Below are 23,872 nucleotides of genomic sequence, written 5' to 3'. Positions count from 1 at the left end.
TTTCATTGTCGGTCCCCACAAATGTGTCTGAATTTGTTTTATTAACGTCCATGAATTGAATGTAACTCTCGCAATGTTAAATCTGCACTAATATTTAATGGGTTCCTCCCTGACCCACACACTCCTTCCACCAAGTTCCATTGTTATTCGTCCTGCAGTCTTTGTGTGACACTGCTACAACTTCTCACCTTGTGGTCAAAAAGTGAACTCTCACAACCCTGAGCCGCACAGGTTCTGTCCAAACTCTCTGCTTGCTCCTGCAATAAATGTGAATTTGCACGTTTCTCTATCTATCTGTCTGTCTGTCTGTCTGTCTGCCTATCTATCTATCTATCTATCTATCTATCTATCTATCTATCTATCTATCTATCTATCTATCTATCTATCTATCTATCTATCTATCTATCTGTCTTTCTGTTTGTCTGTCTATCTATCTATCTATCTATCTATCTATCTATCTATCTATCTATCTATCTATCTATCTATCTATCTATCTATCTATCTATCTATCTATCTATCTATCTATCTATCTATCTATCTGTCTTTCTGTTTGTCTGTCTATCTATCCATCTATCTATCTGTCTTTCTGTTTGTCTGTCTATCTATCTGTCTGTCTATCTATATATCTGACAAACATACAAGTACAGATGAAAACCTCTGTGAGCCCAAGAAATATCTTCACCTTTCACCCCATCGAGAACGCCATCAAATCAAGAGTCACCAAACATAAAGTTTATTAGATATATTTCTTCAGGCACTATCATCATATTTTACAGAAACACAAAACTAGAACAACCTGACACCAGTCTGATTTCATGTAACATTTAGATGACACCATTATACCAAAAAATATACTTTGTACACCACGTACACATCCAAACCACATCAAAAAAAATATTTTGACAAAAAGTAGCTAAAAAGTCCTGAATTGCACATTTCATTGTGATTACATTGACAGTAGTTCTTCAGCAAACCTTCACAACATCCTGTGACAGCTCAGAGTTTGAGTCTCATAAAGTGCATATAGACTTTTAGCTGCGTTACTCTTGCAATGGCTTCAAAAATTATTCATCTAAGGGGGAAATGTTTTATTAAAAACATGGTACAAAATGCTCACGACCACTAAAATCTAGTGTTTAGGCTCACTCACCCATCCAAAATTTAAAATGTGTCTAAAAATCAGGTGAGAGTGGAAATTTAATAAGTCGTGGGCAAGGTCATGGCTAAAACAAAGCATTGAGCTTTAATTTAAACTTCACTCCAATAAAAACGTTTTTTAATGTGTTATTTAGTTTATTATAAAGACAAGATTTTCCTGAAGTTAGTGATGTGTGCTTTCAATTAGAAAAACAAAAGACATTTGTTACTGGTCTTGAAACTGAAATAAAAATGTGATCGAGAATCTTCAATAAAAAGAAATAAAATCAACATTATCACTTTACATTTATATTATCCCATATTTATATATACAGCACAATCACATATGAATATCACTGAGATATATGAAGTAAACCGTAACCTGCTTTAATTTTGGAAGTGAGTTATACAAAGCTCTGGATATCTAACATGACCTACATAATAACTGAGCCTGCTCTTGGTCCCTCACAGCATCAGGGTGATGGCGAGCAGGCAGAGCAAACAGGTTATCAGTTCTGTGTGAAGAGGGCCTCTTGTGGCGAACGAGGGGACATTCAGTGTACCGTTCAGCCACAGGCAGGAAGAGGTGCTGGTGGCGTTGCAGCATTCCAGATGACACGGGGGTGGTGTGGAGTCCTTGCATATGGTTTTGTCAGAACAGTTGGAAATGCAACCTGCCGTCCACTGAAGCGAGGAGTCCACTGTCTCCTTTTTCAGCTGCAAACACGACAGTGAGTGAATAGAGCTGTATATGTGTATATGTGCAGGATACGTGAGGTCAAACGTCTAAATGTGAGGCCGAGATATTTAAATATTGCTCATAACCCGCCGGAGTTTGTGAATTCATCTGTGAAAGCACTGTGAAGTTTTCATCATACTAATATATCTTCATGTATATAGCATGTAAAGATAAACTGAGAAAGGCAGTTGAAAATGTTAAAATAATCCTAAAGTTTTAAAATACTTCAATTGGTATCACACACGCAAATTATTTTTCTTCAAATCAAAGTTCTCAATTGTGTTGATATAACTATAACCTTAGTTTAAATAAACTACATTAATCTGTGTGTTACTAATTAAATATTTATTGAAGTTGTTTTTTTTCAGTGTACGTTTTTGAACTTTTACTTTGTATTTGTGTCCATCAATAGCAAAACAACATTGTTTTACAACCTTAATGATACGACACAGGACAGTTTAAAGGTTGATAATCACGGACAAAGACGTATTCTTTGAAAATCAGAACTTGTAATGAACCTGGACCCGAGAGAATAAAACATTTTCTTGAATCTTATTGGTAGAAATGAAGTATTTAGGGTTCCTGGAGCTACATTATATCAACATTATGGATGTTGGTGACTTTTGAAGTACACTGTTCAATATCAGTTCTCACCTGACAGTGTGGCTGTGAGGACGAGCAGGTTTGGAGGGCTGCGGTTTTAAAACCTGTGTAGCAATTTGAGCCAGTACACATACCTCGATGACACTTGTTTCCCTGAAAAAAAGAGAACTACATTTACATTGTTTGACTTTAAAATACCAAATGACTGGAGGAAGAAGAAGACAAGTTAAGCTTTCTGCTCACACACACTGTACCCAGCACACACACACACATGCAGCCGTCAGTCCTTACATTGTTTACTGCAGTGGTGGTAGTAGTTGTACTGGATTTCATTGTTGTTGTGGTTCCAGTTGCTAAAACAATGTGAAGAAAAGAGTCAAACTATAAGAAATGAAATAAAGACTTAAAGTGCTGACTCACGAGATTTAATAAAATATAATAACTTATCACAGGAACACGATAAAGACAGAGGTAACAGTTCTGAGTCATGGAATAGGAGGAGTAAAGGTGTGAGGTCTGTTTACCTGTGGTCATGTTCATCATCATCATGGAAGCAAAACTGCTGTTGAGGCAGCCAGTAGAGTTGCAGCAGTTCTCAGTGCAGTTGATCTGGGAGGCGTTGATGCAGCTGTCAGCACACGAAGCACTGCAGCTGACGGTGTAGAACATGTTCATCTGCCTCATCAGCTGATACGATACAGAACGACACAAGTGGAGAGTATTTACTTTGCCTTCTCTTGTTTGTATGAATATCACTGACCATTATATTTACATGTAGAGCCTGACTTATGTTTGTTTTCTTCATTCAAGTCCAATATATTTGGTTGTATTCATCGCCAAGTGTTTTTTTTATACATATATCAATCAATATTTGGTATCGGAAATATTTTACTCCCTGTATTGATATTGGCATCAGCCCCTAAAATCATATTATTCAGGCTCTAACCTACACAGTTTAAGTGCAAATCATACAGAAAAGGATCATTAACCTTAACTTTGAGGAGTTACTTACAGACAAATCTACATCTTGTCAATGTTCAACTTCTTTGACACAACACTAATTACTAGTAAAACAACTGTATAATTTCCTGTATATGTACATATTACTAAATACCTAAGTTGAAATTAATTAATTGAATTATACTATCGTTTAAAACAATGCATTAAATCATTTCGTGAGGTTCTAAAGAGTCGTTTGTCTCCTTACCTGACAAAAGGAATCAGCAGGACATGATGTGGCATTCTGACTGCTGTACATACTGTAGCACTCCGAGTAGTTACAGCTGAATGAGGGACAGGACATCTGTGTTTGAGATAGAGGAGACATACATGATGAAGATGAGAGACAGAGAGGATGATGAAGATGAGAGACAGAGAGGATGATGAAGAAGAAGAGGTGACAACAGAAAAACACTTGTCTCTCAAGAGGTGGGCCTATCCTACTCACAGAGACAGTGGTTCCATTGGTACCAGTCATGCCACCTGTGGCAAAAAGATGGATGTCAAATGTATGGAAGAACAGAAAACAACCAATAATCTTCTTTTCTTTAAATGGGAAAAACTAAGACTGGAAATTGGATTGAAGCGTCTCAATATTTGATTAAAAAGCAAACACAATACCAGTGGAAGAAGAGGAGGGAATTAAACCGGTCCCACCTGAGGCCATCGTGGTGATGTTGGGTTGGGTCACGGCTGCTGAACCAACAGTAGAAAAAGAAAAGAATTAGAAGCGACAGATATTGAAGGTGGACGGGTTAGTAGCAGTGATCACTGTGACTCCGGAGGTGCTAGTGGTGATGGGATATCAGGTGGTGGTGGTGGATGCAATACCTCCAGATGTGTTAGATGTTGTGGAGGACTGAGTGCTGGTGATTGCAAAACTTCCAGAGGTGAGAGTGTTGGTGGTTGACTGGTTGTGGGTCATTGCCATGCCTCCAGATGTGGCAGAAGCTGTGGAGGACTGAGTGGTGTTGGATGCAATGCCTCCAGAGGCGGCTGTAGTAGTGAGAGTCTGGGTGGTGGTGTTAGATGCTGAGCCGCCAGAGGTGGTGTTGGTGGAGGATGAGTGGGTGGTGGAGTTAAGTCCGGTGCCCCCGGAGGTTGCCATGCCTCCAGATGTGGCAGAAGCTGTGGAGGACTGAGTGGTGTGAGATGCTGAGCCTCCAGAGGTGGTGTTGGTGGAGGATGAGTGGGTGGTGGAGTTAAGTGCGGTGCTCCCGGAGGTTGCAGTGGTTGTGGGGGACTGGGTGGTGGTGTTGGATGCTGAGCCTACAGAGGTGGTGTTGGTGGAGGATGAGTGGGTGGTGGAGTTAAGTGCGGTGCTCCCGGAGGTTGCAGTGGTTGTGGGGGACTGGGTGGTGGTGTTGGATGCTGAGCCTACAGAGGTGGTGTTGGTGGAGGATGAGTGGGTGGTGGAGTTAAGTGCGGTGCCCCCGGAGGTTGCAGTGGTTGTGGGGGACTGGGTGGTGGTGTTGGATGCTGAGCCTACAGAGGTGGTGTTGGTGGAGGATGAGTGGGTGGTGGAGGTAAGTGCGGTGCCCCCGGAGGTTGCAGTGGTTGTGGGGGACTGGGTGGTGGTGTTGAGTGCCGTACCTCCTAAGGTGGTAGACTGGATGGTGCTGCTGATGTCGGGCCTTGTGGACTGTGTGGTCATTGTTGTGGCCCCAGAGGTGGTGTTTAGGGCCTGGGAGGTGGAGGGTCCTGTGGTGACGGTCATGGATTGTGTTGCAGCATTTGCTGTGGGGGCCTGGGTGGTGCTGCTGTCTGCTCCAGACGTCATGGTGGTTGGCTGTGAGGCTGTGTTGATCATTGTCACGGCTGCAGTTGTGTTATTTTGCCCTGACACTAATACTGCAGGCAGGAGCAGTCCTAACAGGAGGAGGAGCAGGGCGCCTGTGAAACCTGACAATTGGGGAAACATAGTAGGAAACATGTATTTAATTGCAGTATTAAGCTTTTCATAATATCAGGAAAAGTGCATTTCTCAAAATGGCTTATTAGAGATCTTTGCTAGCAGGGTGTCTCATGGGACATGTTCATCGGTCAAGGCTTAGATCCATTGCCACGCCATTATGCACAGATATTTATTATCCCACTTTGGTACCTTTCCTGGCGGTTCAATGGATTGCCATTAAACTTGATACAGATGGACATGGTACCCAGAGATGGAACCTTCAATACTTTGGAACTAATCTGTTTAGGTTTTTCTCTTATCCAGTAAAATATTTAAACATCTGTATCTCTAGGATTAACGTAGGTCTTTATCAAATTCAAATTCAAATCTACGAACTTCCTTGACATAAATATAAATACAGTAACAACAAATATGTATAAAGTGCAGGTATGTGTAGTTTATTTTCAATCATGCTGTGCAACATCAGACTGAGGTAGTTATGTTAAGTTTCGCCATGAAAGCAATGTGTGCTTCGGAATGGGAGTTTCAGTCTGTCACAGACTTAAATATTCAGAAACTACCATTAAGTGATCAAACTAATTTGGTGAAACTTTGCCTCTATAGCAGCAGGGCAGGTATTTTTAGCTTCGCTTTAACTTCTTGTAAGGGAAGTTATGAGAAGAGAATAAAATCTGAATACATACTGAAGAATGCTCATTAGCAAATGTTAGCAAGTCGACATGCTAAAGTCAATTTACATCTGATAAAGAGCTGCATGATGGATGATGGCCAAAAGTCTTAGTGAGCATGTTAGCATGTTACCACTGTGGCTAAATACAGCCTCACATGGCTGTTAGCGTGGCTGCAGACGCTTTTTACCAAAATAAAATGCACGCATCAGAGGAGCTGGTTTGGAGTAAATGCAGGTGTGAGGCCACACAAGCAGCATTGTGAATAATCACCAAGCCAACGTGCATGTGTCATCGTTTAATTCACTGGAGAGCGACAGTGGGACGTCTTTGCTTTTGGGACGGTGAAAATTGAGTCCCAGTTTCCAGACTGCCCCTGTTCATATCTTTACAGTTTGGCAACTATGGACCATTAAATTTACAAAGTTGATCATGTATTGCAGTCAAATAATTTACTCTTTAGAGTACACTGAATTAATTTGGATAGAAAACATCAACCAACAGTCGCTATTGGCAGAAGAAGTTGGTTGAGAAGTTGGAGCATCTTTTAAAAACACCTGCACTGCAACACACACACGTCACTCGGCAGGAGAAGACAAACAGATCCTACTATACTGTATATTCCTGCGCTTTGACTGAATTATTACTGTGATTTTCACATGTGAAATTCAACTATTTTTTATTTCTGTTTACTTTATCTTTCTGGAGTTTTTCCATATCTTGATTTTAGGTCTAAGGTAATGAATTGTGTATGTTGTACAGATTCCAATATCTTTATGAGACACATTCATGATATACAAACACAACTGATGTAACTTGACAGACAAGGTTTGTTCAAATAAGGGAACGTGTCTGTGACCACTGACAATGATTTTAAAAGCCTGAGCAAACACACACTCATACCTGTGTCTTTAACAGCAGTGGTAGAGGCCATTGTCATGTGGAGAAAAGGGTGGGAGCGCTTTGTCCAGCCTGTAATAAAATCATGTTAAGGTAAAACACACAATAAACATGAATGGGCAGCTGCAGGATGCTCTCCTATTAAAGTACACAAGGTTTTTGTTGCAGACGTAATGACAACCAACAAACAAGAACAAACTGAGCAACACAAACTTAATTTGTGCGCAGACAATGGATCTTTATGATGAATGGTAATGTGGGCACAGTTCAAACTGTTTACCCATGCTAATAGGACTCACTGAATTACTGTCGCGCTCAGTGGGCAGCTCTTTAGATCTGTGGGAGTCATCTGTGTTCTCTTCTCTTTACAATCCTCTAATTGTTCTGCTGAAACTGATCCTTTAATTGTTTGGCTGAGTCACAGAACCCGAAACTGATAAATGTGAGATTTAATGCTGCACTTACCTATTCCCGAACATCTGCAGCTCCTGGAATAAAACATTTTAGGCTTAAGCCTGACGAGCAGTTTTTAGTGATATTCCCCCCCTCATGAGGTCATGCAGTCACTGGCAATTATATGATAAGTGTCTCTGTTCGCAAATCAGCAAACACAATTAAAATGTGTTTGTTCCTCAATCAGTTCCCTTGGGAGAACCGTCAGGTGGCTTGTTATTTTCCCCTCTCCCTTGGATTCCAGCATGGACTCCTCAGGGCTCTACACCCTGGAAACTGAGTGACAACATAAGCCATCTTGGCATCTAGGTCGAAATGCTGAGTTTAATTGGTGAAGTGAAGTTTGGATATCTAACAGTTATTCTGTTCTTTGCATGATGAAGTGTGTCCAGCTGCTGAAGAGCTCATGTTTTAAACCACATCCTCGTGGTCGTCCTGACTTAAACTTACATTCTCATCATGTTATATATATGAAACATGAAGTTGACGCCAAAGACCAGTTAAAATAACAGCATCATCTTGTATTAGAATATAGAAAAAGGGAAACCTTCATAAGAAAACACATTTCTACTCACTTTGATAAGAATAAATGACGCCTGTCTGAGGAGACGCTACAAACACAGAACCTGACAATGTTTTTTTTGTTGGGAGTAATTTCATTATCAAACAGAATCAGTTCATTTTAAGGCAGTTTTGAGATTTAAAAACAAAACAACAAAATTACAAGCTATCTGAAATGAGGGGAATTAGTTATTTGGAAACTAAGACTCTCAATAAATTATATGAATGAATCTATATATATGAAAATACTTGTTTTTCATTCATATTCTCATTAGATAACATACCTTACACATTAAATATGGTTTCTAGCAAATTTTAGCAAATCATAAACGATCCCACAACATCCCCCTGCTGCAGCATCCACTGTGGTAACACAGTTTTTGTCCTTCATCACCTTGAGATTCCCCGTCTAAGCTGCATTTAGTTACATTTAAAACATACAGAAGTCATCATTTAAAATCGGTGGAGGCGACTCACCTGGGGTGCACTCTGCAGGACGTTTTGTCAGCTGGGTTTGAAGTGAATGAGCTCTCTCTCTCACACTGGTGTTCCTTTTCTCTCTGTTGCCCTCCGTCACCTCCCCCCTTCTCCTTCCTGCTGACAGCACTGGAGTGGCAACGTAATAAGTGGAAACTCTCACCTGCACAGCTATACCAGGGTGAGAGGAGGAGACTAACAGCCTCCTGTTGCTGGGCGGATCTAAAGATGCCTGAGAATTGATGGGGTGATGATCTCTGACGGGGGGGAATTTTGGATATTTTGATATTGATACGGTCAAATTTTAGAAATGAATTTAAAAACAGATTCCATCCCCAACATGAATACTTTAATTTCCCCGTTCACCATCAGCTATCACAATATCTTTAAATCCCATTTTCCCGTAAGTCGATTTAACATAACAGACGATATTACATTACAACGTGCTGCAGTGTTGGGTTGCTTTGATAAAGTTTAATTAAAACTGTGCACCCTGCAATTAAAGATTTACCAAAATAACTCAGTGGATTAAGCCTTTGCTGGCCTATAAGAGTACAGGTGAGATTGCAGTGCCCTGTGGGCTGTTGTATAGGAAACCTTCTGGTTTCTGTTCAACACAATGTGAAATCAGACCCCGCTCTCTGCCCACCAGCCCCCTCACACTACAATTACCCCTTTGTGGCCCAAAGAACGTAGAATTCTTGGACACGACACAAAAGGCACTTGCACAATTTGGGTGACAGAAATCCTTACTCTCTTCATGGCAGCTGCAGGAAACAAAGAAATGTGTCTGTTGTGTTTGGATGAATAATGGAAGGATAAACAGGATCATTTGAAATATTCTAAAAATAACATAAATTTCGGCCTTGAATTTTACTGTAAGAGAATTATCTGCTCGTTAATTGACATACCCAGCGGCATGGTGTGATTGTTTATTCTACATTCTGTATATCACTCAGTGAAATAATGACTGCATCCAAAAGGCTCAGTCTGCATCATCTGGTAGTCATTGCATTTATTAGTTGGTAAGTGCAGCCACTTAGCTTTGCTATCTTTTTGTCCCCTTGGGGCCACTCCCAGTACTGCAGCAAACAAATCTCTGTGGCCTAAAAAGTATTTTGGCTGTACAGTCAGAGAAATCTCCTGTATAAAAAATATATAGTGTATACTTACAGAGTATGATTATGTTTTTGTATCTTGGTAATAATTTCACTAAGTCCAGATATACGTCCATCTAAATATAAAAAAAAATTACTTTGCAAAATATTGCCTATCCTATAAACAATAATCAAATGACATAAAACATATTACACAGCTGATGAAACGGTGTGAATCTAGCTTCACTGTTTGGTTGTTTGTTTACACGTATGTAAAATGCGTGTGCTTGTGTAAGGACATGACCTGAGATGAGTGTTTTTCTTACTTTCATAAAAGCAACAAATTGACAAGGAAGGAGTTCGGACTAAATTCACACCGTACAGATGGAAACTGTGGGCTCACGTTTCATTTGAACGCCCAGCTTTACTCTGAAACCAAAAACTCTGTGTACTGTGAATAATCAACTGGGAACAAATACTTGCCCTAGCCTAAACAACAGCTTTTTAACGTGGTTGGTGAACAGCACCCTCCACTGAACAGTGATGAAAACTAATCTCATCGAGGAAATGAAACGAACCAGGTCAGGCAGTTTGTTTGACGGGCAGAACTTTGTATAGACTTTGTTGACCTTCTGTTATTTTAAATGTGTTTTTGTTTTGCATCATATAATTCTGGGACCAAATCTCACATTTGAATTGTATTATGATTGAAAACACAGAATTATTGACTAAGTGTCACTTTAATCTCGTAATCATGGTTCCATTTTAGAATAGTGTTTGTGGGAGTCCATTCTAAAAAAAGTAAAAACACACATTTTAGCCTGACGTGTGTTTAATTCTTCCTCAGTTCTTCTGATTCACTGACACAACAGACAGATTTCAACAGCTTTAACATGTGGGATCCTATTGTTTACAGTTGAGGCTCGGCAGACCAAATTAAACAGCCAGGATACAACTACACTCTGTCATTGCATGACTAAGAAGATTAGAGAAGATTTACCTTCCCAGCAGTCGTCAGCAGCAGCGTTCACACAGACCTGATACGTAGCAACAGGCCACTGAGCTCTGTGTGCTACACATTAGCAGCGTTGGCCGTGCAGGACTACACACAGAGGCCCATTGAGCAGAAATGGGAGCCACTATTTTCATATGACCTCACATGGGACGGTCTACAGGTGAGCTTCTGGCAAAGGTCAGTGTCCAGCTCCGTCTGATCCTTGTCACTGTCTGTGTTTTGTGTTTGTTTGAGTTTGCAGCATCCACCCACAGGAGTTAGTTTCTTTAGCAGCCTACACCTGATCCTCTGGACTCTGACAGCCACAGTGTAGTAAAACCACAGTCCTGAATACACTCAAATATTTTTTTGACAGGATTGTCATATCATTCGTTCTCCAGTCAGAAAATGCTCCAACATGACGGCTTATATCCTGTGGACTGTGTTTACATGGACATTTAAAGGGATACTGTGCACCTGCAGGTTCCTTTGGGTGAGTGCATGAGGCATTTGTATTGAAATTTGAATGCCAGTTTAGACGGGGTTGTTATTTATTGTGTATCAATCTTGCAGATTTGCCCATATAATGCAATCAGATTCTTGCCAAGGGAACAACACATTACAGAGGAGACGAGCCGACAGATGAAACAACTTGTGGGTAAGAGTCAGCGATAAAAATCTATGAACAAAATTGTAACCTTTGATTATAACAGATTTTATTTAACTGGTTTAATTCTATTCAGAGTAGCTGATAATAATAATAATCATAATTTTAATAACTGAACTTCTTTATTGGAATTATAGATGTAAACTAATAAAAATGAATTTCTTTTTTATCTGCTTCCTAAAGAAAAATATCTTATCTGCATCCTGCTGTAAATATAGTTTTCTCCGCACACGTGCAAGAGCACATGTGTCTCGGTGACCAGTTGACTTCTGTTGTCAGGTTTTGAAAGTAAAGGGATCGCAGCCATACCGGGGAGCCCCGACCGCACGACCGGCCTGAACAAGAGACTGACCAAAGCTGAGAAAGACATCCTGTCACTCAAGACCAGGGTCGCCTGTGAGAGAGTGTCATGGGAGAGGAGGTTTGCGGAGCTGCAGAGAAAACAGGAAGAGCTACGTGGTCAGGTGTGTGTGTGTGTGTGTGTGTGTGTGAGTGTGTGTGTGTGTTTATGACTTTGTTAATGATAACTCCCCTCTGTGTCCTCAGCTGACCTCTGAGGCTGGAGTATTGGTGAACGTGGCCACTTGTGATGATCAGGGAGAGTCAGGAGTGGACAATGGAGAAGTGTTTGAGGAGAGCTCAAGTAAAATGACAGAAATATGACGTTTTTCATACATGCAAGAGTTTAAGATTGACCAGAGACTTAACGTGCTGTTTTCTAATGGACAGGTCTCTCAAGACACATGAACCTACACAGAGGAAGTGAGCTGTCGTCAAGAGGTGACGGCTGCACAAGCAGTTTGTCAGACAGTCTCTTATCTTCATCGACAGCGCTGAGCTCAAGACTCGCATCCTCCTCGTCTTCAGTCACCAGGTACAGGACGTGTGTGCAGCAAATGTGAAACTACAAACTAAAATAAATATCATTCATATGCTTCAACCAGGCACCACAGAGGAGAAGACGGGTCACAAGTCTCTGGAATCTTTATTTTAGGAGCTGGGGCCATGGGAGTTTTAGGAACCCCTGATTTAAAGTCCTGTAGAATTGACTTTCACCGTCTCAGGCTTCGTTACTGACTGAGCCTTCCTGTTCCTTCAGTGTGAGATCGTGGAGGACGTCCTATGGGCCCCACCGGGTTTTTGTCCCCCACTCCCCCATGGACCTGCAGCCGGGCCACCGGGTCAGGATCATGCTGCCTTCTGGACGAGTCAGCACGGGAACAATCCGTTACCTGGGCCACCTGCAGGGGGAGTCAGAACTCCACCTTGGCGTGGAGCTGCAGACACCTGAGCACGGGCTGCATGGCGGCAGCCACAGGGGACACAGCTACTTTGAATGGTAACTGACTTCATTTCCTTATTGTGCGATCAAAGAAAAATGAAGCTTCTGTGACTGTGACGCAACACGACTGACAGCAGGTATTCAACTGTCAAACGCTGCCTCCGCACATACTTGAGCAAATCCTTAGTGACAGACCTGAATATGCAAATCTGAGTCTGAGATCAAGTTGATAGCTCTTATTACAGCATGTAAGGAGTGAACTCATTTGACTTAAATCTCGTCCTCTGTTGATGGTGAAATTAAATAATTACCCGCAACTTAAATAGGTTGCACATGTGAAAGCTTTAATGCAAATGTCATGTTTTCTCTGTTACTTTATCTTTTGTTGATTTATTCAGTTTCAATTTTGACTTTGCTTTTTGCCCTTTGCAGCAAACCTGGATACGGTGCCTTTGTACCATTCCACAAACTACTGATGGCCTGGGAATGACGAGAATACATCACGCCAAGCTTTTCTATAGAGGACCAACTGACCAGAGAACAGTAGTTACAGTCATGGATCTGATGCATTATTGTAATGAGGTATTTTTGTAGAACACAATAGTACACATATAAAATCTGCATGTTGTGTATCATGTCTCTGAAGTATCATACTATTACTATTTCAACACTGTGTGAAGCAGTGTGTTACAGTGTGTGACCGTTCTTTATGTGCAAATTGTAGATTTGGTCTGTCAATAAAACAAACAACAAGGTAAATGTGTCACAGAGAAAAATGCAGAATTTCAAACACACGTCAGGCTCAACTGAAAAACCAACACCAACTTAAAGTATGATAACAGGAGGTGTTACAAACCTGTTGAGTGCAAACATTTGTCTTCTTCTGAATGACACTCAAGTATTCGCCTGAAGGGCCTCTTGATCTAAGCAAATAGAGAACAACTCGCCTCAGAGTCAATTGTTCTGAAAAAACTCAAACCAAAGCCTGGAGGTTTATGAATGAACCAATGTGAAGCAGATGATACATACAACTACATTCATAGATTTAAGTTCTCTTAATATGCATCTTCGCGTGGCTGCTGTTATTTTGATGCACTAACAATAAAGGTGCTTTTTATTTTACTTTAAAATACATTTGGATGCCCATCCCTGATTATGACATCAAGCAGCTTGTAACTGCCGGATGACCCGATGTTGCAAAACGCTGTGAAAACACCAATGGAACGTTATAACGCAAGACTAATACATGTCTGTAAACTGTGACTAATACTAATACTCCACGTTTTAATTTGATGTGAGTATGACCTCATTCAGGTTGAGGTTATCTGAATCTGCTGTGTGTTTTACACTGTTGTCTTAATCTGGTTCATACTGGAATAATGCCGTCCGAATAAAGTCATTGAATCGTGTACATTTAGATCACAGCTGGAAAAACAGAAGTGACCTGAAGTGCACTTGTGAAATTCAGGAGGAATTGTCGGTTGTGATGTAAGCACGAGTGAGTGCTGACACTAGGTTCCTCTGTTACTGGAAAAATAAAACTATTTACAGAAAAACTAACTAAGCTTTAGAAAAACTGGTTCAAGTCCAACAGGAAAAGAGAATATCTGACACATTAGTTTATTAACAGTGACATGTTTTTTCTTTTTACAGACACAATTACTGTATCTTACAGTTTAAATTTACAGTAGGTATATATCACATCCTCAGTCACACATTAGTCCAAACGTGTGTGTCGTGTTTCAAGAACTCTTTTCTATGAGTGTTCCATGAAACCTTTTTACAGGAAACGGCTAATGACACACACCAAACAAATTCCCTTTACTAGCATGAAAGTCTTTTTCTCAGTTTCCTTATAGGATTACAGTTGACTGTAAACGCTACATGCAAGCCTGGACACTTTGATTACCTGAATCAACACAATGGTTGGCCACAATGTGTTGAAATACACACCTCACAGAGATAACACTGAACAGCAGGCTGTTCTGGAGAACCACAGCGGAAGTAAAAGAATAAGTAATACTTTATACAGTGATTTCCTGTCACATGAGAACTTTAAATAAATCACATTTGACACAATATGCATCAACAATCAAAACTATTTTTTTTTAATCCAAAACATGGATGACAAGGTGATATTCTCCATTTTTGCGGAGGATCTCCTAGTGTGTTCTCACATCAGCTCCTTCGGAGATTTAGCTGACTTTATACGAGGGGGCCAGGCGGAGAATTCAATTTATTCACTCTGACACTCTGACATTTATAATGTCTAAACTGTTTATAAATATTAAGGCAAATTTCACTTTTATTTCACAGAACTAAACATCTTTGCATGCAGCTTTAATCATTCAAGTAAAGAAACACTAAAAAGTATTTAGAATAGAACCGAGGTCATGTACCTTGTTTGATCTGAGGGCGCAAAGGGAAGAAGCTCATCACAATATTCCTCTCTGAGTCTTCAGCTTGAGGATCTCTTCAGCCAGTTTCTCTGCGTTCATCAGATGTGGGAACATTTCCATGACTGTATCCACCAGATGTGGGTTGAAGATGGTGTACAGATTCTTGCGGAGCTCCATCCTCTGTGGGTCAAAGGCAGCAGGAGGTTGTTGGCCCCAGGAGTGATACTCGTGGCCTTTGTAGGAGCAGCAAGAGTCGTGGGAGTGTGACGAATGGACAGAAGAGGGGAGACTGCATGATGTTGTGGCTTGGGGAAGCCCCTGAAAGGGATCTGACCAGTAGTTGTGCTGCTGATGGGGGGCACCGCCATAATGGAGTGGGCTGGGGAGGCTGTTATGATGTGGCACAGCTGGTGGGAACATGTGAGCATAGCTGAGGTGACAATGAGAGTCCAGGCTCCTGTGGTGTTGTGGGTGAGCTGTTGAGGGCCCAGTGTGAGAACAGCATCTGCAGGAGGGGCTGCTGTTGTTGTGTCTGGTTCCAGTGAGGCCACTCTGCTGCTGGGACTTGAGTCTGTGGGAGTTGCTGAGGCCATGCAAGTTATCAGAGTACTGGCTGTCAAAAGAGCCGAAGCCTGAATCCAGGTACTCGTTAGAGACGTTGGTGTAGTAATGATTGGGAGCCGAGTGCAGCCCAGGCCAATCTTTCTGACTCTGGCCTGAGTGGAGCAAATGATTGAAACTCTTCATAGGATCCTCCCAGTACAACAGTTTGTTTTCACTGGTGACACTTGGATATGAGGAACTTTGCCCGTCTCTCACAAGCTCCGTGTTAGAGTCTCGAGGATGAGAACCTGCTTTATGAGCAGGTCCTGTGTCAGGTTGCAGCTGTCTGGGTGATAATGTGACTTTTTTCTCTTCTTTCGCAGTAGAAATCTGGGCTTTCTCCCTCAGTTCATCAGCCAAAGAGAGGTAGGACTGGTTGGCTCGCTCTGGATGGTAAAACTTGCATTTGATGCCATAAGTGCACTTTTTGTCTGAGAAAACAAAAAAAGGTAAAGGTCATTTAATTAATGAGCCACATTTTTGTTTTGTCCAAAAAAAACACCCAATGCATCTACGTTGCAGCTAAAGGGATTCTCCTCCTGACACATGTATTAATAGAATCTCACCATAAGGACAGAGCAGCCTCTTCGTCTCTGTAGGCAGAGGCTTCTTCCTCAGGAGGTTGTCAAGACTGGGGCCATGGCGACCCAGAGGGTCATCAGGGGGCATGAACCTGGAGGAAACACAAAATAAAACGCATTTATGAGAAATCAGGAGGAGGATTTTCTCTCGAGCTGTAGAATTCCCTCTGCAGCTGCATTAAATCTTATTTGTGAAAAGGAAAGTGATGGAAAAGAGAAACACACTCGTTGCTTACTTGTCATTCACAAAGGAGAACATGAGGAGCCTCTCCTCGATGCATTTCTTCCACTCAGGCCTTTCTCCTTGGAGGTCACGGTAGGTGTCATTGGATACGATCACTCCGTCCGAATCGTACGCCAACTTCACGATAAAGCGGTCGTCATAGCAGACCACTCTCTTGCCCCCAACTCGCCGCGACGGCGTGAACACCACTATTTTACGTCTCTCGAGCTCCATCAGGATGTGTTGGTCTGGAAATGCAAACAATCATGTCCGAGCCATTACCCTTTAACGCTGTATTTAACTGTGGTGTATCATTATCACAGCTGTATATTAGCTGCATACCATTGTTATGTAATGTGACATGCACTGATCATTATCCTCGACTGCACAGTCAAGCAACAATAACCACAAGGTTTAAAAAAAAAGAAAAAAAAGAAGAACCATCCGACAAAGCTCCAGCGATCAAATCCCAGAACACAAAGAAGGCATTAGATCACCTGAACCAACATCAGAACTATCTCCATGTACATAATATCATATTTCTCTACCTGCATGAGTGAATGGAAACACAATATGTGCATTGTTAGCGCTTATTGCAAATTCAAAGTGAAATGAAATGAACCATCCAAGAGGCCTGCAGGTGACACGAAACACACAGACAGTACGTTCAACCACGTCTGTTAACAAGTGTCTGTGTGTTTCAGGGTGACTGTCTTCACTCAACCACCTACTGTAGATGATTGTCAGCACTTAACTTCAGCCTGAGCAACTCTCAACTAGGTGTGGGAGTAAAAACACAGCTGTACTTCCTGATGGGGCTTTCCCTGGAATGACTGCAGGCTGATTTTTACTTCCTTGTTCGCTGAATGAAAACAGATCCTTTTGATTACTCCACCCTGGGGAGCAGCGGTTACTAAATCCTGAGAGGCACAAGGTGATGATGCATCAGTTTGAAAAGGGCAGAAGCTTCTTCATTTTTTGAAAGTTGTTGTTGTTGTCATTATCAGTGGGTGGAAAGAAGAGATGGAATAAAAGGCATCAAAAGTCAGATGCCGTGATCTTGACATGGATTGTTCAGATACACCCAGAAACCTTAATGACTCAGCCATCAAACATGTAGAGCCCTTTATTGTGCCCTGCTGCCATACGACTATCACACCATCATACTGTAACCTCATGGAAAGTGCTGGAGGAAATCATTTAAGGTTCCCACACCCGCTGCTCTCGTGGGTCCGTGTTAAAACATAACTCAGTAGCTCTCTTTCATAATCTTGATTGTGTTGCCACATGCATCTGTCACGTGTTCCGCAGCTCAGCCTCGGACAACATTCAAACATTATCACAAGACTGCTGAGGGAATACAACAGATAGAGGAATACACATGTACCTACAGCTACAGAGAGGCAAACCCCTCTACTGGTGATGGAAAAATCAGTCAATCACCTTTTTAACAGGTTTTCCCACATTTAAAAAAACTGCGTATATCTGCAAATTTGTGGAGTAAAAGAGGTAAAGAAAGAGTTTAATGTTATTTCTGTTTGAACCATTATCTATCATTTGAATTTACCTGTTTGCAAAACTTTACAGTCAAATAATGGTGTTTGCCTCTGCTAACTTAAGGTTTAGCCAATCACACGTTTCTGCTTTGACTGGGAATGTGTCGTACATTCTTGTTTTGTTACCTGTGATGGGGGCGTCGGGTCTGGGCTGCTCTCGTCGCCAACTGGGAACAAACACAGTGACGGTGCAGTGGCCTCTATCCAGGAAAAAATTCACTGCCAGCTGGATGCCTCGGCAGGAGAACACTTCCTTGTTGCTGTGGCTGTAAAAGACAGAGGCGGGGGAACAAGTAGAAATAAATGAACACAGATAATTTGACTAAATAGTAAATCTGTTCAAACGTGAGTGTTCTCATTGACGGGGCCTCCCCTCAGGTTATTACTGTGAAGTGTGAACGTCATGTATTTACATTACACTTAATTATCTATCATGAGGTGTGTCTCTGGAATTTGCATATTGTAGCTGCTGCCTTTGCAAAAACGTGCACAGACAGGATGGTGAACGCCTTTAAAAAAACATCTTCCACCACCGCGGAGGAGGAAGATGCATTTGTTTCAGGGTCAGAGGTGAAAGACAACGTGGCATTAGGCAATGGTAGTTTGAAACTACAGGTAGTTTTCTGTCCCCAGGTCGATGACACCAGCCCCTGAGGTCGCTGGATGCAGTAACTCTTTGTGTACATATGTGGCAGCTCTGCAGTTCAAAGTAGCAAACATAACCACGAAAAGGACAGATAATGATTTAAGTTACTGATCTACTGGCCCCATAAAAGAGAGGAAACACTTGCTCTCAGATTTACCTCATGGCAACATTGCTGCCGTCAATCACAATAGGTCTCAATTCTGTTTCTGTATTCTTCTGGTGCCCCAGTTGTGTCGTGATTCTGGGTCCATTGGCCCAGCTGGGAGGCAGGAGAGGGTCCTTTAGTCCGCCTCTCCTCTCATCTCCGTCAGAACTCCAGGGTGCGGTGCTGGTCCGGATCCTGACCAGCTCCCCGAGCACCGAGTTGGTGTCTGTGCTGAGCCCCAGCTTCCTCAGAGCAGACCTGACCTCCTCTGAGGAGTAACCCAGTTTCCTGAAGGAGCCCACCCTGAGCTGGAGCTCCTCGCTGTCTGGCTCCAGCAGACCTGCAGCTGAGCTCTGGCTGGGAAGTACCTGATCCATGATGGAGCATCTGGGCCTCTATTCAGCTGCATAGAAGACGTGTTATATCCTCCTCTGGATGATATTCACTGACTGACGGAAGAAAAATGACATTTATTAGGAATACATGTTGAATTAACTCAAATCGAATATCTTAACAATCTGTTGTTTCTGTTTGACGTTCTGCATCTTATTCCATACTAACGCACATATCTCAGTCTGACAGATATCTTTGGATATGTCAACTGGAATTTTAAATGTGATGAAGGTCAGTCGTCTTGTGAAGGCTTGTGTTTAAAGTACAGATAGAGAAATCATCTTTTGAGCAACAAAGATAAATCAGTTAATCAATAACAAAACAGAGTAAATCATCATTTTTAAAATAACTGTGTTAGCCATATTAAGCCACAGTGCAACTTAGTGAGACTATCTTGCTCTTATGTTGTTTTTAGTTTCCTTGGGTCTACCAGGGCACTGTGATGTAAGTATAAACTAAACACAAATCATAGGACCCAGAACATTCCAAAAAGTTTTCATACATTATAATTCATCCAAGCCATGAAGTTTCTATTCCTTCCTAATGTGATATCTTCCATTTTCCATGTTACTTCTCAATATATATACTATATTTCAAGAACATGGAAGAGAAACAAACGGCATCAGATAAGTTTCAACGTTGGTTATTGTTTGTTAAACACCAGGAGACAAAAGCAACCATCAGGTAAAGAGGCCTGTTCTTCTCACTGTAAAGTGTGATCGGCCTCTGTCAGGTAACTACAGGGAGGAAGGCTGCAGCTTTCCACACAGTGTGTTCGCAGTAAAGTGTATGCTAACAGTTTGTGAGGTAATACACACTGACTGTAAGAATACAGCTGTTTCTGACAGAGGTGACAGGTCGGACATGTCTGCAGGAACCGGTGGGTGAAAGGTTTCAGGTTACAGCCTCCTTTTCACTTTCATCGTTAACAAATCTCACTGCAGAGGCGAAGCGACAACTTACCTGCTGGTGTCTTCTGGTGTCTTCTGGTGTCTCCTGGCGTCTCCTGGCGTCTCCTCTTGTCCTCGTGTGATCGGAAGTCCCAGTGAAGTCCTCTTCACGTTCAGCAGCTTTGACAATGTTCAGACTTCTTGGCACCTCCCTCCTGAAAAAACTCTTCCACAGGGAGACGCGCAGAGTCCTCAAACATTTGCATACGTCAGATAAGGTTGTGTTTCTTTCCTTGCGGCTCAGTCACATGTGAGACAAAGTGTTTCCAAAGTGAGAGAAGGAAATACAACGTGAACCTGATGTACAGGCTGGTCTGTGGCTGTTTTACATTTACATACAGCCGGTGGAAGTTTACTCTCTAGTTGACTTTAAAAGATGGGAAGGTGTGATGGGAGGTATTATAATTATATGAGGGTAAAATAAGGGGAGGACAAAGTATTTAAATTTGTTTCGTTGTCTTTTTTGTCCTTGTCAACCTATTTGGAGTATTGTCCTGGTTATTTTTAAGGATGTATGTGTAGTTTGACATTTTCACATCCCTTCATTCATTTGGTATAAATATAAGAATGTATGTGATTTTTTGATTTAAGTGTTTTTATTTCTTGTATATGAGATAATCTCCTGTTCAATTTATTTTTTGAGAAGGAAATGAAAAAGGAAAATCATATGTTGGGAAACAGCGCCCCCTGGTGAGAAGGGGGCCAAACCATAACCCCGCCCTCAGCAACTGTATTTTTCCATCTAGTCTGATTATTGTTGACGTTTCAGTTCACCCTGGGGAAACAAATGATGACGTGTTTGTATCACAGAACATGAAAACTTACTCAACATAATGAGTATGTTGAGAAACATAACCTGGATATTTTCAGTTGAATTCAAGAATTCAAGACAACATATTTCAAACTGCTACAGAAAGTGATTCATTAGAGCATTTTTCGATGGTTAAATACAACTGTTCATATTCTGTGTATTATCACTGGTGTTATTAGTTATTAGTACTTTTTTGATGCATCCCAAATATCTGTAATTTATTTTGATTTTATTGTATGTATTTATTTTATTATCTATTTAGGAGTGTTTCATATTGAAATTTGGATAATTAATGTTACACATATGGAAGTGTGATGTGCGAGATTAACGTTAAACACACAGGAGACTCCGCCCACACTGGGTTGGTGTATGGAAGGCAACAGTGAGTTTATAGTGAGATCACATTTAAACTCTTTTTTCAGTTATCAGACAATATAATCAAGAGTCACATCTTCTGCCACATTTCTTTTTATATTATTTTATATTATATTCAAATCCTGCTCGTATGTAACGGCCCCTGTATGTTGTGCTCCAAGTTGGCCACTAGATGTCACTCTTGTTTCATGTTATCCAGCTGCACAGGCTGTGCTCACATGATGCTGGTGGTTAAGACCTGGGGTTGTGTGTCGTGTGTATGTATGTGTGTGTGTGTGTGTGTGTGTGTGTGTGTGTGTGTGTACGTTTGTAAACAACCCTTTGTGTACAGGGTTAATGGCACGGTCGAGTTGGGATCACACTGCGTGGAGCTGGTTAATGGCATATACAGGGTTGAGTTCCAGAGAGTGGAGAAAGTAATCAGGGCCAGTTGCCAGGCGGTTGCCTCCTCTGAGGGTCCACACCACTGGTCCCAGGTGTCTGCAAGGCCTGATATTACTGCAGGGCAATGAGCTGCAGCCGGCAACGATGAGTTGGGGTGAACACAGACACATAGACACACAGAGACACAGAGACACACACACACACACACACACACACACACATATCCAACTCAGACTCAAAGACAGAAAGAAACAGGGAGCACATGAATTTATACCTCTGTCCAAGTGAGTTATCCTCCACCTGACTGTGTGTGGGAGAGTTTCCAAGTGCACCATGAATTAATATCCACCGTGTCATTGGCATTAAGGACATTTATATTGCACTGAATTCAGTCTGTAAAAGCTCTATTTAGTCCACAGTCGTGTGAGTGTACTGGTTTGTAATTTATAGATGGATTATGCTGGAAGGTGAGGTTGGTTTCCAGTCAGCCATTGTTCAGTCCTGCAAATCTTGAAGAGCTGGAGATTGGATGAGATTAGTGCCGACTGGGTATTGTGAACATCAAACGCTTATTTCCTTAACATCTTGAGGGAGGCAGTGCCCTGCTCAAAGGCATATCTTTTTCCTCCAGCAGGTGTAGTTTGGCAAGCCTTGTTAAACCTGAGACAGTTGATCAAATATTCTGCCAGGCCCATTGTGCTGCAGAGAGCTTTTTGGATGCGCTCGGGATAGTGCGGCGCTGATAAGACCGGCTTTGTAGTGCTTCAGTCCTTGCCTCCTTTTGCTGTTCCTTTCATTGACTGCCCAGGTCGGCCGTCTGTCAGAAAAATTAATTTTTGTATGATTTCTTTAAAAAGGACCAAAGTAAAGAAAAGGCAGCCTTTAACTGGAGTAATCCATCTTGCGCCAACGGTGTCAGAGTGATTCACGATTTCCAATTTGGCCACGGTTTGAATCTACAGCAAATCAGGCAGGACGGCTCCACCCTTTGTGCAGCCAGACGACAAACCCTCAGTGACAAGAGCTTTCAAATGAACATATCCCCCACATTCATCTTGTTCATTTATTACTTCAGACACCCCACTGCTTGTCCTACATAGATCAGCAAGCAAAGACCTCCTGGTGTTGTGTGTGTGTGTGTGTGAGTGAGAGTGTGTAGTGGAGGCAAGGCATCGAAACTGGCTAGGTGGCTCCAGCACTGACAGAAGATTGGACAAAAGAGCAGCAGAATGGAAAGCGCCCGGGTTTGAGTCTGCGTTTAATTTGATTTACTGTGATTAGTGACAACTGAATTCCCAAAGCAGGATGTGAGCACAGAATTGTAATGTAGCAGCGGCTGTTCGTGAACATCTACCTGCTGAGATATAAACACTGAAGATATTTGTATTTGTATCCAGATATCATGTATGCTAATTTTGGATTCTCCTAATTAGAGTCATTTTCCAGTTTTACAACTGACCAGTCATTAACGATGTGTTTTTCTTGCCTCCTTAAAAAGTTATTTACTCATAGTGCCAAATTAACATATGACAATTAATAATCCTTGAACAAGTGTGACATATTCTTGTGTAAGGTAAAATGTGTATATGTTTATGATTATTGTTTTATTTTGGTTTTTGGTAACCCTGCAGCTTTACGGTTTTTGTTTTGTACCATTTCATTTTCAAGCATTTTAGATGCAGCAGTTCATCAAATATCCACATTTTGTTCCTACCTGCAGAAATATATCTCCATTATGTTCAGTGCACATTCAGCAGCTGAATAGCCAGGCACCTCCCTAAGGAGGTGGTGGAGAACAAAACAGAGCAAAAAGGGAATAAATATTGGACTTAAACCCAAAAAATTCATGAAAAATGAGACTGAAAATAATAAAATAAATTCAAGTCTGTCCATATGTGTACTGTTTTCTATTTTTGTAAAAGACTGAGACATTATAGCTGAGGATACAAGATAGAAATGTTTATAATTTAGTTTTATTTGCCTAGACAAGACTTTTCTTTATGAGAAAATATATTTAGTATGTGGCTGAGTTGAGCATTTATTAATAAGAAAAAACCATGTGTGCATATGTTTCTTTATTTGAAATAAAAGCAGTCCAGCCAGCCATACATCTTTTAAAGATCAGTGTGTGTTGGTGCTCTGGATCCCACTGCAGCTCCAGCACTTGCAGGTGTAACCTCAGCGTGACGCCCCGGTCTCGTCCGAGAGCACCACCAACGTTCTGATTAATTGTTCCTGTCAGACCAGGTCATTAAGGCCTTCCTGTTATTCTGCATATTACTCACATCTGCACAGTGAAAGGCAGCAACGCACC

The 23,872-nt window shown here is 41.5% G+C and overlaps 3 protein-coding genes across 10 annotated transcripts; 1 reads left to right on the top strand and 2 right to left on the bottom strand.

The window, feature by feature from the left end:
• Positions 1-697: 697 nt before the first annotated feature.
• Positions 698-10,678, bottom strand: LOC109633013 (mucin-21). 5 transcript variants are annotated; one of them, XM_069537454.1, is made up of 11 exons: positions 10,550-10,678; positions 8,453-8,581; positions 6,965-7,033; positions 4,310-5,380; positions 4,100-4,174; positions 3,927-3,961; positions 3,687-3,782; positions 3,004-3,166; positions 2,771-2,832; positions 2,531-2,632; positions 698-1,854 (listed from the first exon to the last, which is right to left on the bottom strand). In XM_069537454.1, the coding sequence occupies exons 3-11, from the start codon at positions 6,999-7,001 to the stop codon at positions 1,603-1,605; spliced, it is 1,893 nt and encodes a 630-aa protein (XP_069393555.1). In that variant the 5' UTR covers positions 7,002-7,033; positions 8,453-8,581; positions 10,550-10,678; the 3' UTR covers positions 698-1,602. The 5 variants fall into 5 exon arrangements, with proteins under 5 accessions (XP_069393555.1, XP_069393554.1, XP_069393556.1 ...); XM_069537453.1 differs by lacking the exon at positions 10,550-10,678 and having other exon boundaries at positions 8,453-9,148; XM_069537455.1 differs by lacking the exon at positions 10,550-10,678 and having other exon boundaries at positions 4,100-4,171; positions 8,453-9,148.
• Positions 10,587-13,124, top strand: LOC109633014 (centrosome-associated protein 350). Of its 4 annotated transcripts, none has more exons than XM_020092597.2 (8): positions 10,587-10,724; positions 10,945-11,036; positions 11,117-11,201; positions 11,490-11,674; positions 11,757-11,853; positions 11,940-12,084; positions 12,310-12,549; positions 12,925-13,124. In XM_020092597.2, the coding sequence occupies exons 1-8, from the start codon at positions 10,709-10,711 to the stop codon at positions 12,980-12,982; spliced, it is 918 nt and encodes a 305-aa protein (XP_019948156.2). In that variant the 5' UTR covers positions 10,587-10,708; the 3' UTR covers positions 12,983-13,124. The 4 variants fall into 4 exon arrangements, with proteins under 4 accessions (XP_019948156.2, XP_069393561.1, XP_069393560.1 ...); XM_069537460.1 differs by having other exon boundaries at positions 10,590-10,724; positions 10,920-11,036; XM_069537459.1 differs by having other exon boundaries at positions 10,602-10,741; positions 10,920-11,036.
• Positions 13,125-14,094: 970 nt separating this feature from the next.
• On the bottom strand, positions 14,095-20,351 carry LOC109632990 (ribonuclease ZC3H12A). The gene is made up of 6 exons (XM_020092563.2): positions 20,002-20,351; positions 18,658-19,094; positions 17,981-18,120; positions 16,312-16,546; positions 16,061-16,167; positions 14,095-15,925 (listed from the first exon to the last, which is right to left on the bottom strand). The coding sequence occupies exons 2-6, from the start codon at positions 19,020-19,022 to the stop codon at positions 14,928-14,930; spliced, it is 1,845 nt and encodes a 614-aa protein (XP_019948122.2). The 5' UTR covers positions 19,023-19,094; positions 20,002-20,351; the 3' UTR covers positions 14,095-14,927.
• Between the last annotated feature and the right edge of the window lie 3,521 nt (positions 20,352-23,872).

Source organism: Paralichthys olivaceus, chromosome 13, assembly GCF_024713975.1.
Source record: "Paralichthys olivaceus isolate ysfri-2021 chromosome 13, ASM2471397v2, whole genome shotgun sequence".
Lineage (NCBI taxonomy): Eukaryota > Metazoa > Chordata > Actinopteri > Pleuronectiformes > Paralichthyidae > Paralichthys > Paralichthys olivaceus.
This window is presented reverse-complemented; position numbering and strand designations above follow the sequence as displayed.